This window comes from Sinohyriopsis cumingii, chromosome 2, assembly GCF_028554795.1.
Source record: "Sinohyriopsis cumingii isolate HCF-2022 chromosome 2, ASM2855479v2, whole genome shotgun sequence".
Lineage (NCBI taxonomy): Eukaryota > Metazoa > Mollusca > Bivalvia > Unionida > Unionidae > Sinohyriopsis > Sinohyriopsis cumingii.
Window position 1 is genome coordinate 32996920 of NC_142962.1, and position 17575 is coordinate 33014494.

Below are 17575 nucleotides of genomic sequence, written 5' to 3' on the forward strand. Positions count from 1 at the left end.
TAAAATGCATCAATCTACTGTAACAACTATGTCTGAGCATTTCTCTGAGTACCGAATTAAGTGCCTACTGTGTTTTGATAACTGACTTCGAGAAGTATTTGTTTTATTGTTACACTGAATTAAAAGATTGTCTCCTTTGTATTATCACATTAATTATGTCTTTTGAATCAAATAAAGGAGGTGGAATAAAAGAAAAGTTAAAAGACACAAAAATCCTACAAACTTAAAATCTAGCTGCCCGGTCGTATGTTGGTGATCTCACTTCATTTGATTAATCAAACACTTATAAATGTTATTTTGTATGTAGCATGAACTACCTTAAATTAACCGACTCTTTCAGAACTATGATCAAAGATAACAAGGCAGCCAAGCGAAATGAATACGTTGTAAAATAAAGAGCTTGATTTTCACAGATACAGTACATTGTGGACAAGCGACTTTCAGAGAATTTTTGAACTGTCACTTAGAGATATCCTCAAGTATGAAAAGATATTTCATTATTAATTCCAATGAAATCACAACATCAATATTGTAGTAATTGAGCAATACAAAAATTGAGTTTCAACGTAAACGATTGACTCACGAAATAAATGTCGCTTGTTTTTGAAAAAAAGGAATCTTCTTTGGTGGTATGTCAACAGTTAGTCTAGTTCCCTGCTCTGGGGACTCCCGATTTGGTAAGATAATAGCAAACACCATGAAAGAATCCAGACTTATCAAGAAAACAACAGGCAGTGACATAATACACAGATTTTTTTTCACGTACACGTGATGGATATTCAAGCCAGTTGGAATGATCTTTCATATGTTGGACATTTTGAAAATAAATGTTATTTAAACAGAATAACGAACAACCTAATTAGAAAAAGAGCATTATTAAAAATTATTATTGACATGATTGTAAAATGAGGATTCAGTCAATAAACAGCGCAGTTACCTAATGCCACTCCCCCTCCCCCCTGCATTTATCTCGATGTCAAAGTGATCTTTTTTAAATTTTTGGAGGTCTCTTTGTAATTCGTGCCTATCTTACACTGCGGTCTATGTTTGTGGACCCCTCTATGCACGAGTTATCGAGGGAGAGGTGTATTTTGGTTTAGATGTGCTTAGTAACCAGTGGGTGAGATGATGGGGAGCAGGTATGATGAACAATTCCTATACACTATTACAATCTGTTATTTTTATTTTGATCATAGTAACAGTTGTAGCTGAGATTGTTGTCATTCCTTTTATTTACCAGAGTTTGTCATGAAAATTGCTTATTACATATGAGTTGCTTTTATATTTGCAAGAGAAAATAATAGTTTCTTCAATAAACCTTAGTTAAGGTGAGTGCTGCCCTATGAGTTTATCTTTTCTGCCTGTTCATTTTATCTTCCAATTTAAACTGTTTTGAAAATGTCGCCTTAAAAAGTGTTAGATTATTCCTTTGTTTAAATTTAAAATATTTCTCCACAATAAGCAAATAGTTTGCAATTACGGTGTATTAAATTATGAAATAATTTTATAATATTTTTTTAATCACTATATAGTATACTAATATGCATTTTTTTCTTCCAAACTGCAGATTAAAGCATACAAATCATTATCATTGAGTTATTTTCTAACATCTTCATAACCGCTACAGAAGAACTTAAAACCACATTATGTCATTGGCATTGGCAACAAAGTCATTGACACTGGCAATGAATATGACTTAAATAATTTAATGGTTTATCTAAATTCAAAGACTAATGAGTTTTGGCATTAAATCAAGCTATGACCGTGGGAAACAATTTCTTTAAAAATATTTTGATTTATTTTATATTTCATTGGCATTAAAGTTTCCACTCTAAGATAATGTGCATATTAAACATATTTTATGAAGCAACCATGTATTTACACAGACACTACAAAACTTTATGGACAATCGCTGCTGGACATGTAGGAGTAGGGCTTATTTTTGTAGGATCTACAGTGACTATAAAAGATTGCTCTAGACTACAAACATGAAATGTCATTTCTTTCAAATAAAATGTGAATCTCAAAGGTTCTGTTGATGAATGTGTTTTTCAAGGGTAAATGTAGGTTAAAGAAGTTTATGTCGGCAGGATCAGTAAAGTAACGTGTGATGTATAGAGTACAGTTGATTTTGGTTAACTTCGGCTTTTTTTTCTCAGTATTGCCACAATTGATATGAAAATCATCCATACTTTAATAAAAGGATTAACAGAAAAAAGGTTACTAAACAGTTGTCTTAAGTAGAACTCTATCATAATATATTATTTATTTATGTCAGGTAGTTCCTGCATCACTGACATTCATGTGCATGTTTGTTTACATGTCTGTTTTTGTACAATATATACAGACAGTAAACTGAAACAAGCCATTTATACATCAAAATGTTGTGACTTTAGATCTATGGGCAGAAGCACATTGTGCCAGTTCGATTTGTCACAGTATGAAGGTGCAATATGCATAAGCCACTCCTTTTTTTCTTCTCTTTTTTTTCTTCTCTTTTTTGACTGCTCCGGTGGTCTAGTGGTTTCATCGTCCGCCTTGGATGCTGGAGGTCATGGGTTCGATCCCTGGCTGAGTCATACCAAAGACTTACAAAAATGGTACTAACAGCTGTTTGGCGCTCAGCATTACGAGGTTTGTGTTTGGACTGGTCGGCCTGGTGTCAGGATAATGTGACTGAGTGGGACATCATGCTACATATCTGCGACATGATACCCCAGTGCTAGGCATCACTGTAAACTGCCACACTGCAGACATTGTAGCGATATGATTGAAAAATTGTTAAAGCGGCATTAAAAATCCAAATCACACACACACACACTCTTTTATCTTTTTATGTGATTATTGTTAAAGAATTTGTTATAAATTGGTTTGTTCATGATCTACTTCACTCTTCACTAAATTAATATCTTTTGTGTATCATAAAAGTTCTTTATAGGGTGGAAAATTTAAACTTAAAAGATTTTCACATACGATGTGGAGGGGTTGGTGCAACTTTGTACGAGTTAATTATAGAAGGATTACCCATGCCAATAGTAGTATCAGAGGAGGCATTTTGTCTATTTTTTCACCTTTGTGTCCCATCAACCTGTCCTCACCTGTACCCCCATGACAGTTTAGCCCAAAAGTGAGTGTTGCATGTCAATAATTTTTACTGTTGTCCATGGGGTGCAAGGAGCCCAAACACACATGACGTGAGTGAGCCGGGTAGAGTCTCATATGGATGGAAGATCTGCAAAGGGTTTTAAGAAAAGCTGAAAGGGCAAAACACCATCCTTGGATTCTACTCTGGGATTGCAGAAACCAATCCCCACAGAGTTTACTTTTTAGGGCAAGCATATGGTACCGATCAATACATACACTGTGTTTATGATCAATACTGCATACAGACAGTATTGCTGATTGTAACTATACTTTATCAACTAAAAGGCAACTGCTCCGGTGGCCTAGTGGTTAGAGTGTCCGCCTAAGATGCTTGAGGTTGTGGGTTCGATCCCTGGCTGAGTCATATCAAATACTTACAAAAATGGTACTAACAGCTGCCTCGCTTGACACTCAGCATTAAGAGGTTAGTGTTAGGACTGGTCGGCCTGGTGTCAGGATAATGTGACAGGGTGGAACATCATGCTACATGTCTGCGGCATGATGTCCCAGTGCTAGACATTACTATAAACTGCTACACTGCAGATATCATAGAAATATGACTGGAAGATTGTTAAAGCTACGTTAAAAATCCAAATTACATCACACATCAACTAAAAGCTCTGTATTGATTTTTCTCAGCAGCGATACTTGCAATCTCAATAGCAATGATGTTTTAGTGAGAAAAAGAGAAATATCGTAGTTGTGAATATTTTCTTAGTGAAACAAATGCTTGTGGTGGTTTATTTACAAATGTTAAGCAGCAGTTAGGCCATTGATGCCCAAGCCAGGCCATTGATATCCTAAGTATACTCAGGTCTAACAAGAGGGTCTGGCAACCGGGGATAAATTCCCATGGCCCGGGCCTATAAGGGGGCCTTGGCTGAACAACAGTTTTTAATTTTATAAAAGAAAAATTTTGTTTGTACAAGAACTAGGAGAGGCATAGGTGTTTCTTACCCCAAGGCTCATGATTACCCTCTATGGCCCTGAGTATACCAAAAGAATATATGGAGGTTTCAAACAGTGGCATAAACCTGCCGTATGATTGGAATATGATAAATGTGATTGATAAACTGAGATTGCTGTATTGTTTGCATCATACAGATTTATTAAGGAAGTCCGGAAACTTTTGTATGCTTTGTCAGAAACAAATCCAGTACACATGGATAAGTTGGCTAACCTGGGAGTGACCTTAGAAATAGAACGAAATAAACTTGGGCAGATTTTTGAGGCAAATAAACTAAAAAGAATCTGCAGAGTATTATGCATGAAAGAGTACACTTGCAAAAGAAAAATAACTTGCCCCCTGCATCTGAAGTGATTGATGATTTTTATGAGGTCAGTGACAAAGATGTTCAAGGCTAATTAAACAAATGCTTTTGGGCCATATGCATAAGAATGGCGTGTGGACTAACTACTTGTCAGATGATTTTCTATGAGTACACAGAAGAACAGCAGCGCAAGCACCTACTTCAATTTTCAGATGATAGTAGTAAAAGCAGAGAAACAAAAATGATTGAGGAAATTTACCAGCATTCTAAGAAACTTGATGTTATTGGATTCCAACGCAGAGTGTGGCCATGTTGGGTTTGTGCAGTACTTTGTTGTGATGGGTCATTCAAACTCATTTGGCTGATGAGGTACTAGAATTTATTTTATTTGCATTTGCTAATGACTTTGATTATGCTAATAATAATGAGCCATTTTATCTTACAAAACCTTATCTAAAACTTCAAGTTCCCTTAAAGTTACATGATGGCTATTGTGAGGCTTTAAATCGACTGAGCCATGTAATCATTGTACCACCTGGTGTAGAAAGGAAATACAAAAGCAGCAATGAAATGTTGCAGTGTTTCCACCAATTAGATAAAACACTTGTGTGTATGTATAGGAAGCTCCATGGCATTGGTATGCAACAAATGCAAAGCTGTCTGCCATGGAAAATATGAACTCTGTTTCAGATTATGCCATTATGTGTACTGTAAAACACATATGCAGGTATTACATGATGGCCAAGGGGCATGACCCCACCTTACATGAGGCATCAAAGTTAAATCATGTAATCAACTTTGCCAGCCCTATGGATCTGTTCATAAGTACTGTAAAGCACATAGAAATAAATTGTTGTTGTTGTTGTTGTAGGGTTTAATGCCATTTTTCAGCACAAGATATGCTATACATGGCGGCCAGTATTAATGGTGGAGGAAGAACCCTGGAGAACCCAGGTAAGAACCACCAACCCACGAGAAGCTACTGGCAGGCTTTCCCACGTACCCACGCTAGCCGAGCCTTGGACTCGAAGCCACGCAGACAGGTGAGATGGCAGTGATCCGGAACGGTGAGCTCTTTAGACCACTCAGCCACTCAGGGCCCCTAGAAATAAATAAAAACCACAAACACTTGTGGATGCACAAGCACAGACTGATACAACAACAAAAAGATAAACAGATCACTTGGCAGCATGGAATATACATACCATGTAGTATAAGAAAGGCAGGCATACTTGAATTATTGAGACTAATATTTGTACTGAACAGGGTTTAATGCTAACTATTTTAAATTGTAAGTCCACAGGACTTCCTGCTTTCGAAAGCTGGTGGTCCTTCTTACTGATAGAAGGTCCTGCTTGTTTACGGTTATAGTTACTGAAAAAATGTGTAATTTGTACAATAAAATAAAACACATACATGGTTATTTTATTACAGTTACATTAAATTCATCAACAGTTTATATGCTTTGTTTTGTAATGCTGACAAATCTTGTGTGTGGTCTCTATTATCATCATCATAATCATCACCAACAACAGCATGCATCAACTGACCATTCCCATTGCAACAATTGATTTCATCCATTCATTCCCATATCTCTTTGACATAAGGCCCGCTATAGTATGACTGATGGTATCACTGTACACCTTGGGTACATTTTATGCCAATAAAGTGAGTTTAAACCTAATAAGAAACACTAAATATTTGATTTAACAAAATTAAATAAACTTGACTGGATCTGTAGTTAAATTTGTGGTTTAGGTGTTTACAGTATTATAAATAGAATGGATCTAAATTTAAATTTATGGTTTATTAGTTTAAATTCAATATATCAAAATGAAATTTAAGAACATATACCTTGCATTCAAAGAACGTACACAATTTCTGCCTCTTTGTTAGATGTATCAGTGGAGACATCACTAATAACAGACAAAAACTGACTAAAGGAAATAATATGGTCCTGTTCTGATTCCTCAAGTATTGGCAACTGCCTATTTCCAAACCTTGTCCAACCCACATAATTTCACATAGTATACAGGTGTCCATGTTTTACGACAAAATGAGCATTTCTAAACATTACACAGTTTTTCAGAGTCTGCCTTATTCAGCAACATAACAGACTTCTCACTTCAGAAGAGCCATGGGCTACCTTCACAGCTTTCACCCTTAAGCTATTCCTTCTGTGACTCTGATGAGTCATGGGTTCTGACTGTACTCATTTTAAAGTTTTTGCAGCCAACTACAAAATGTTCCTGATCATATCATACACAGAACAAACTGAACATATCATCTCATCCTTCTGTGAGTTAGCCACTGAAATTTCTGCTTCCAGATATCTTGGAATTTTCATTCTCTTCTGGTTTTATTGTACACAAATATTTAGAGTTTATTGTCTTTTGTCTATTTTGGGTTTGGTTGGGGGAAGCAGCAGAGAGACATTATCAAGAAATCAAGAAATCTCTGTATTCTTCAAACACGTGAAATCACATAATAAAAAGTTAATTGTCTAAATGCTTGATGCTCTTATATGATTAACAAAGGAAGCACCAAAAATGACAATTTATGGTAAGGGCCCAAACGATGGTAATTTGGTTTAATGGCGTAGGAATGATCTTTGCTTTGTTTACTTCATTTCACTTTCGATTTTTGCAGTGTTTGACATGTACTTAATTAAAAGAAAGATTTATACTATAACATGGGAGGATAGATATAATTGTAATACCCACAATTTAAAATAGAAAGCCTGACAGACCACACAGTTTTAGGAAAGTTGGGTCTGTCTGAAAAAATCAGGTGGCCTTAGGCCAGCAGACATGTGTTAGTGTCAGACCCTGCTGAATCCACCACCACCAGGAACAATTACAGATAAAAGAACAGTACAAGAAATAAAATAGTTTGCATGTGAGTATAATATACGAATAGCCAGAGGTGCAAGAAAAGCTGACATCCTTGTGGTATTAGATGAATATGAACAAAATCATTGTTATCTCACATCTGCTATAATTGCTACTGAAGTGGCTGGGTATGTTTGTGCAAAAAACATAGCAATCACAAGTACCAGAATTCAAATTTCAAAAACATAGTGGTGAAGTGGAAAATCATTTGGCAGTTATTCCACCTACATACACACGAGGCAAAGATGCTTGACAACTATTGACAAATATAATTCCTGGAATCATAATGGCATTATAAAACTTTGGTCATGCTGGGGTTAAAGTAGATATTGTTCTTAGCGCTTATCTAGTTGTACCACTAAGTCATGAGAAGGATGGATTTAAAACCATGAATTGACAGTGGTGCCCACATAATCCTGAACCACAAAATATTCTTGAAACGCTGGAGAAATACCCCAATAAAGGGTCAAGATGGACTCCTAAAGGTGTGTACAAGTTGTGGTACATCTCTCACTGTATCAGCTGTTTTGCAGATCAATTGCAAAGCAACACCAAACTATATACCACCAGGGTCAGTTATAAACATAAAAATCTTTGACAGATGTTTTGATTTGGCAATTTTGTCTGCTTTATGTCTGGGAAGTGATAACCAAGATTTGCCTTGAAAATATCAGCAACACCTGGATGAACTAGACTTTGGTGATGTTGAATTTCCCATGAAGGTTACCAGATTTGAAACACTGAATCCAGGTTTGCTGTTAATGTGTGGCTTTTGTCCACTGGTACTCTCTCCCCATGGACAGAACAAATGAACCCAGATAAACTTGTTGCTGCTGAGTGAAATAAAAGAATAAGAATCGATATCACACTATGTATTTATAAAGAATCTTGCTGGACTGCTTAGCTGATGCAGTAAGTATCACAGCAGAAATATCCATGCAGACGTTGCATGCATGTATTTAAGACTCAAGAACTGCTCACAAGTCATTATTTTTACAGAGGTGGTATCAGTGAAAAACCACAGTTCACAATTATGCCAGACCCTGGTAGAAACACTGTCAGATTTACTGCAGTACAATGAAAGATGAAAGTCCTGTATGAAATTTTAATGCCTGAATGTTATAGTGTCAGATGCTAATGCATCCAGCTCTATTAACAAAGACACAAATGTGCTTGATATCAATCGAACTGTGCAAATCGCTGAACAAATCCCTGTCATGTTTTGTTATGTAGCGATGAAAAAACAACATCCAGTTCTTATTGAGCCCAGAGTGCAAGCTAAACACAGTTGAGGTATTTCCCAGATCGATTGAAGTTACAGCAAAATGGATTCGGCAGCAACTCTGTTCACCAACATTCATAATAATGACTGGTGATAACATTCATGAGTTTTTTGCAGCCAATCACTGATGGATTTGTGAAAAATTTACTGAAGAGCAAAGCCAGTCCAATGATGAAACCAAGTCCTGGTTCGAAAGTCGTGACCACTGTCACATCACTGGTGCATACAAATGTGCCACGCACAATGCATGTAATTTGCAGTTGAGAATATACCCCAAATCCCTGTATGCTTCATAACTTCAGGTGTTATAATGGCCACTTAATAATGCCAGCCACAGCATCAAAATCACCAATAAGCATGATCCCCAACAATATGGAATACATGACAATTTGGCTAGAACAATTGCAGTTCATTGATTTGATACAGTTCATGAATTTGTCCTTGGACAGTAATCTGATGGAATCACTTGGTCCAATCAATACAGACCTGCTGACAAAAACAGGTACATATCCATAAGAGTACATGATTGACTGAAACGAATTTGCCGAAACTTGTTTGCAACCAATCAAAGCCTTTCATTCATTGTTTTCATGTGAATGTATTTTGGAAAATGGCTGTGACCATGACTATGAACATGCAGTGTAAAAACCTTGTTGACTACCACATTCTGCATCTACACACTGATGTGTTGTTGCTCATTGATGTGCTTGAGAAGTTTTGTGATGCTGCCATGCACGTGTGCAAGCTCAATCTTCTGCATTACTTCTCATCACCGGGTATGAGTTGGGATGCATTGTTGTCCAAAACCGAAGTCGAGCTGGGATTGCTCACTGACATTGATCAGCTTCTGTTTATCAAGTGATCACTTTGGGATGGAATATCTGTCAAGTCACAGATTTGCTCATACCAACAACCCAAACATGGATGGGTATGACGCTGCTGACCCCAACAATTACGTCATATATCTTAACATAAATAACCTTTATATATAGGCATTATTGCAACCACTTTTGGCTGGTGGATTTCAGCGGATCAGTCCTGCACACATTGATCTACAGAAACACATGCACGATCACAACATCAACAGTTACCACAGATGCTTCTATGAAGTTGATCTGGAATATCCTGAGCATTTGCATGAGGTGCACAATTATTATTCCTTGTCACCAGAAGCACAGATTTGTGATGTTTATGCTGGTACATGGTTTTCCCAGTATTAGTGCATTTTCATTGATGAGTCCAGCCACAAATAAACTGAATGCACCAAACTGGTATCAAGTCTTAGGACAAAATACAGTTATGTCTTACACGTGCCAAATCTGCAGTTGTACTTGCGATTGGGTATGCATGTAACCAAAATCCATCGACTGCTTGAATTTTGTCAGCAAGCTTGGATGGCCTTGTACATTCAGGTAACCACGGACTTAAACACAAAGGCCACCAGTGGCTTTAAAAAGGACTTTTCAAGCTCATGAACAGTGCTCTCTTTGGAATAACTATGGAGAATCTGCAAATGAATTTGAGTCTATCTTGTCTGTGATAGTGAGCAAGACAGACTTCGAAGGCTCATCACTGATCCATCCTTTGAATCCAGAAAGATCTTTGATGGTGAACTTTTTTGCTGTTCGCAGTGGAAAATGAAAACTAACACTGTCAAAACCAAAAAGTAAAAAATAAAACTGATGCTCTCAAAACCTATGTTGGTTCATCTGTGCTGGACTTGTTGAAGCTGCTCAAATGTGAGTTCTACTATGACAAGATCTCATGGTTTTATCAGGATTAGGTTGAGATGCTGTGCACCGACACTGATTCATTTCTGATGCATATCACCACTGATAATATGTATGAGAACATGGCACATCCAGGTTTGGTCAATGAATTTGATACATTGAGTATCCAAAAGAACATACATTGTTGAGTAATGCCAGTAAAAGGTGGTTGTCAAATTCAGAGATAAATGCTTGAGTAATCTAATCAAAGAGTATGTGGGACTGTGACCCAGAATGTACTTGATTGTGGTTGGCTCCAACAAGAACATTAAAAGGCCAAAGGTGTTCCAAATGTGATTGTAGAAAAATATGTAAAGCACGAACTATACCTGGAATGGCTTGGAGAACAATGTGAATATGCACACACTGCAGATATGATCTGATCCAAGAAACATTGCATGGGTGTTTACCAGAGATGTGTTTCATATACAAAGCAGGGCAATTCAGCACTTTCCAGTGTCACAGCTTCATCCCTTAATGTACAGCTGGTGGAAAGGATTGCTTTTCCATGTATGCATTTCTGAATGACAATCACAGGACTCATGATCCAAGGTTATGGGTTTGATACCCACCCAGGCCAGCCCGAGTCATTTGCCTCTGTGTCCATGGGCAAGGTACTTGGCTCCTATTTCCATAACATGATATAATCAATCATTTTTAAAGTGCCATTAAAGTGTCAACAGAAACCCTCAATTCATTAGATGAAGTGAAAATCTCACACAGTTATCAGCGAGACTGGTTTCTGATCACGTTTTTGCCTGGTAGTTTGAACCCTGATTATGGGCACCATATGCCAGATGTCCAACAAGCTAGCAAATGAGTCATTTTAGCTCATTTTTAACTCATTAACTCATTTGTTGAACATATGTTGCAAATACATCTGTTTTGAAACTCTGATATAAAATTAAAAAGTATTTATTTGTAATTTCAGTGAGTGACAGCTGTTATCAAGGTTCTGCAGAGGACACAAGTGGGCCAAATCTGCAGAAACTGACAGAACTTTTGATGTAAGATCATCTTATCTGTTTTTACCATCAACCTTTTCATTAGTTTTGTTTTGGCTTACAAGGGGAGTACTTGTAGGTTATGGTGCTCCTTTACTTTTTAGCTACTGGTTATAGACCAGAAAAGTGTATGCAGTGGCCTGTTGTCTGTCATCCATTTGTCATCTGACCATTAGCACAAGGTATTTTTCATCATGAAGGAATAATTCCTTTTGAACTACTGGGATGATTGCCTGAAACTTCAGATAGGTATTCATCTCAAGATCTAGATGGTCCTAAATGAATATGGTGCCTGTTTGACATCTAATATGGCCATAATGGTGTTAGTGCTGCATCTCCTCAAGATGTGGCAATATATTTGACATGTTGTTTTCATTAAGACACTATATGATATCTACCAAACTGAAAATGATGCTTATCAAACCACAAACCACCATCTTGAAAATTTTGTCATTTCTACTCCACCTCAAGGTGTATTAATATTGAGAAGGGATTTTTGCTAAAACACTTTTCACTATATATAATGAAAATGATGTAGATGTGACAACCAGCATATCTGCACTTTTGTGAAAGAGTGTGAAAACCAGACCTAATTTGCCTTGAGGTCAAGTTAAAGGTCACTGATTGTATTTGTACTTCTGAATTTAGTGGCTTGTATACATGGACCAGATGTACAGTATTAGACAGGTTGACTGACCTTGATATTAAGGTCAGAGGTCGTGCATTTTGTTTATACCTGTATAGGCCAATGAATATGGTATCTAAAAAAATTATGCCTTTGTATTAATTTTTATTATATGTTTCATAATGAGATATTGGAATATATATTAGTTTCCTGTCTCACCTCATTCTAGATTTGCAATAGAAAAATTCATAATATTTCATATAAATTTTCTTTTGGTATTTTTAAGCTATAAATTTGATATTTTTGTATTGACTCTCATTTTGGAATTCACAGTCCATACGATCTTGTTTTTCTGTAGTCATTTGTGGTATGTTTGGCAGTCCTTCATTTTGTGCATCAGTGGGTGATATTGGTTCAGGTTCTGTTCTTGGGTTCTCATCTGCTGTAATCTCATCTTGTGTAATTTCTGAAATGCCAGAGATCCCTAATACTTCATAGTATAATTTATGAAAATTCCTGTTTCCTTCTCATTTCTTTTTGTTTTCTCTTTCATCTGTGGTTTTGTTTGTCAGATGATGTTTCTGGGGCCATCTTATTTCTGTGGCACTGTTTTCTCATATTTTTGCATTTTGTTTTGTTTTCTTTTTCTCAACATGTCTGTGTTCTCAGGATGGATATAGTTTGCAGTTTATTCTCCTACTGTGGCCCCTTCTGTTTGCAATTCTTTCTTATCTCCTGGTTTCTCTGCATGAAGATAGCTTGTGGTATAATCTTCAGTTGCAGCACCTTTGGTTTTTAACTTTTTTTGTCATTGCATGCTGTAGGTGGCTCTGTTTTGGTTTTCTACCAGTATACTATCTACTGGTAGATATGAGAATAAGTCATAAGTCTCCCTGCTTACCTACAGTTTCAGTAAAACCATTACAATATGACCACCAGCAATTATAAGTTGCAGGATCCATGCTGTCCATCATATGATGTCCTTGCTGCTGACCAGTTCATCTAGACTTCTGGCAGACCTGATTATGGGCATACTGATCAAGAATAAGTGACATCCTATTGTCGTATCTCTCTACATTGACAGTTTAGTCTACAAGGACTGCTTATGGTGTTTCATTCAGCTTGCCTGGTGTGCAACACAATTTCTATAGCAATAAGATCAGAGACCCTAGTTATGTCAAAACCCTTTTGAGTGAGCCAGTTGCAGGCAACAGTCTTGCTGCATTAGTATTGATGTTGCCTTGCTGCATTAGTATTGATCTCATTTAGACATTTAGTCTTGACAAAGATATCACTATTTTCAATATTTCTGTTCTCTTTTGTTTTATAAGGCAGGTATTTAAAGCCACATTTAAGTTGATGAGGAATTCTTTTTCAGCTTCCTGATTACTATACTAGGTGTCCATTGCCATTTTCCATCTGGTGGATGTGATCATGCAGCATGCCATATAGCCAAGGTCAATGACAGGGCAAAGCATCATACATTGGCTTATCCCCCTACTGCTTGCTGCAATTTATATTTGTTGAGAAGAGACACATTCTTGTGTTCTTCTTCACTTGAGCCACATCATGTGACAGCCCTACACTCTCCATTTTAGCCTTCCCCTTCTGTTGTGGGGGGGGGGGTTTGCATTGAGGACATTAGGAAGTAGTCAGTACATAAGTTACTATTTCAGCCGCCTTTTCTTTTCAGCCATGTTGGTGGCAGTACTAATGAATGATGATTATGGGTAAAAGGAAGGATGTTTGCCTAAAAATAAAGCCATTTCATGTCCGGTAAAAATTCAGGTGGCCACAGGTCTGTCAGTTTCAAAGCCTCTTAGTACTCACCTGTGACTTCCATCCCTCATGCCAATCAGCAACCTTCCAGTCATATTTCAGGTGGCCACAGTTCCCTCAATTTTACAGGCAGGTAATTGAGGTGGGAAAGAAATTCAATTTTCTCCTCTTCAAAGCCTCCTGGTACTCAACTGTGACTCCCATCTCTCATGCCCATCAGCAGCCTCTCAGTGGGCACCAGATTTATTATGGTTTGGTAGACTTGGGTTAGCACCTTTCCATACAAGATTTGGGTGATCCAAATTATTTTGGAGAGGTTATGGATTGCACTTGGCCAGCCACCTCCCCTTTCATGCCCCCTTTTTATGATGGATGCCCCAAATGATTACATAAAGGTAGGCATTTTAGATATAGATATAATTTTTGCTCTCAAAGCAGGCAGTTGAGATAGTTCAGAAAACAAACTACTGATAGTTTTACTCCAGACTATATTTTTAGTTTCAAAGCCTCATGGGAAGTTTGACACTGGCTTTAGGCATGAGCCAGCTCAATAAATGTATTCCTTCCAAAAGTTCAAAATGGAGAGGACAGGGTCAGTATGACTGTCACTGTGACTTAGCAAATACAGAAACAGCTTTAATATGACTTGTGCATATTTTCATATTCCCATACACTCTGTACCTCAAAAGTTTCTTTGCTGTGGCTATGGTAGGTCAATTTACCAATTCCATGCCCTTTCTTTCAGCTTGAGACTTATCCTTGAACCTTCACCAAGATGTTGGAACATGTGATTTTACACTTAAAGACATTCCCCTTCTCTGTGACAGCATTGTACCTGATGACATTCTGCAGAAATATTGTAGATCTCATTCAAGATATGAATCACATCCTCTTCCTCCATCACAATTAATGTGAACACTACAGGAGAAGGCACATCATACCAGTTTCTTAGAAATGATGGTCATTCTTTATGCTAACTGTGCATGGAAATGTTGGATACACATAAAGATGGTCTTGATTATACAACTTGACAACTCTGAGGTGGTGAATTACCTCCTCTAGCAAGATGGAGTGGGTGGGGCCAAAACAGGATCACTTAAACCTTGTGTTATGGCATGGAAATTCATCTGCTGGTATGACAAGTGCCATATCTCTGTTATATTTCAACTGCACAGTTGTACTGTTTGAGAGTGTTGACAGTGATAGAGGTTGGATGAACTTGCATTTCCTTTTACATTTACCATCTCACTTGATGCAAATTTGATCAGGTAATATATTTGACAGATTTAAGAAAAATGTTTCTATGAGAATACTTAAGGGATCACATTACTGTCAATCCCTCCCACCATTCTCTGAAAATGTGATCATGTTTATGTTATGAAGTCAAGGGGTGGTAATTTGCATGTGTTACTTCCCTTCAACATTATGAGATATAGATGATATTTATGTCTTTTCCTAATGTTAATGTGATCAGGTAAGTCATCTCAAAGAAATCTAATTTACTAAACAATTTCATTTTTAAATTGTTTTGATGTATCTGAACAATATTAAACAAACATGCAAATAAAGACAAAGAAAAGCAAATACTTCATTTTGGTTCATTCCAGGAATTTCAGCCTAGATTATAACAGGTTTATGCAGTGAAAGAAGTAATGTTATTTTTGCAAACATGATCTCACCTGTTTGTTCATTTGTGCATGTGATGCTGTAAAAATGAGTATTTTATCAAAGGCAATTATCATTATACACACTAGCTCATGATACCCAGCTCTAGATAGAATGGAATCCCCATAAAACTATCTTATTATATTGTTCAGGTGAGATAACTCTGTAAGCATTGTCCAGAAAAGCAAATTGAGTAGAGTTTGTGCATTGACCTATGTACATTTCATTAGGATTAGAAATAAGTATGAGTAAACAGGAATGTTTAAAATAGAAATAAATTAATTTTTTCATCTTTAGCATTTTTTAAAATCTTAATGTTGTTGGTTCATTGTCATTTTTTCTTAAAACAATTAAATTATTTCTTTGACTTTGAAAATGATGGAAGCTTTTTTCTTTCAGCAATAATGGTGTTGTGGCAGTGACAGCTAGAGTCCCAGATGAAAAGGAATATATTGAGGTATGAAGATCAAAGAAACCTAATAGGAACTGATGCAGTTAAACAAAAACCAAAAAGTCCCAACATTGATAACCTTTTGGAGGGGTATATGTGGTTTGTTGGTGCAGTCAGTAAAGATGCAAGATATGGTAACACTATGCAGAATATGGGTTTTGAATCCTGCTCAATGAATAGCAAAATTTATAAATTAGAATAGCAAGACACAGGTTTCACTTCTTTCTCAACAATTTTGAGATTCTGTGTTAAAGTTTTGAAAGTCATACATATAGAACTAGTATACTAGCTGAAACTTTGATACTACTGTGGGTCAGACCTATGTTCACAGTAAGTTATCGCATCATGCTGCCCTTCACAGGTGAGACACTTATGCAGGTCAGGCCTGTGATAATAGAAAGCTGTCATCATGATACACTCTGCATTTCAGGCCGATGTTAACAGAAAGCTGTGTCATTATGATGACATTAACACCAATGTTATACATATATATATATATATATATATATATATATATATATATATATATATATATATATATATATTATAGGATTATAGGATTAAATGATCATGGTTGGGTATTTATCGATGTGTAAATTTTACCTAATCACATGTAAACTTTGTGAGTGATTAGGTAAATTTTACACATCGATAAAAACCCAACAATGATCATTTGATCCTTATAATTCCAATTTACTTCCTTTCTAACATCAGATCAGCGGATTTAACCAATGAAACATTCACTTTTATGTACATTGAAGTTTTCTTTCATTAGCCTCTTAATTGGGAGAGAATACATAGCCCTATCTTTGCTAGCCAAGATTCATCGATCGATTCTTCTTTATACAGTGATATGGGGTAGAATGTCATAGTGGGTCATGCCATTGATATGCTGTTATGATCATTATTTTAATACATAAAAAATGGTTGGTGCAGTTAAACTAGGAATATTCCTTCTATTTTTTTGAAAATTAAGGTAATGTATTTATTTATTATCATGCATGTTGAGGAAATGGCCAATTTAAAACAACCTCCTATCTGCTTTATTTCTGCTTGTAATTGTTTAAATCTCGTAAAACGTAAACTGTTTTACTCAGAATGACCTCAGACCTGATGAGTTCTTTAGTTTGTAAAGAGCAGCAAAGTCAGTGATGATGTTAGTTGATTCATACACTGAGACAAGTAAAATCAGTGATGATGTTGGTTGATTCATACACAGAGACAAGTAAAATCAGTGATGACATTAGTTGATTCATACACTGAGACAAGCAAAATCATTGATGGTGTTAGTTGATTCGTGCACTGAGATGAGGAAAATCAGTGATGATGTTGATTCATACACTGAGACAAGTAAAATCAGTGATGATAGTTGATTCAAACACAGACAAGCAAAATCAGTGATGATGTTAGTTGATTAATACACTGAGACAAGTAAAATCAGTGATGATGTTAGTTGATTCATACACTGAGACAGATAAAATAATTGATATTTAGTTGATTCATACACTGAGGCAAGCAAAATCAGTGATGATGTTAGTTGATTCATACACTGAGACAAGTAAAATAAGTGATGATGTTGATTCATATACTGAAACAAGCAAAATGTAAATAAATTAGTGATGATGTTAGTTGATTCTTATACTGAGACAAGAAAAATGTAAATAAATCAGTGATGATGTTAGTTGATTCATACA

At 36.4% G+C, this 17575-nt stretch overlaps 1 protein-coding gene across 3 annotated transcripts in view; it reads left to right on the top strand.

The window, feature by feature from the left end:
* LOC149804592 (gephyrin-like) overlaps positions 1-17575 on the top strand; it is a 164669-nt gene that overhangs the window by 1472 nt on the left and 145622 nt on the right. For all 3 annotated transcript variants that reach the window (XR_016416167.1, XM_089941991.1, XM_089941979.1), the window contains exons 2-3: positions 11289-11364; positions 15830-15887. Coding sequence is in view for 2 of the 3 variants with exons in the window: in XM_089941991.1 (XP_089798117.1) it covers positions 11289-11364; positions 15830-15887 (134 nt within the window). In the remaining variant the exon portion in view is untranslated. The remainder of the gene's footprint in view (positions 1-11288; positions 11365-15829; positions 15888-17575) is intronic.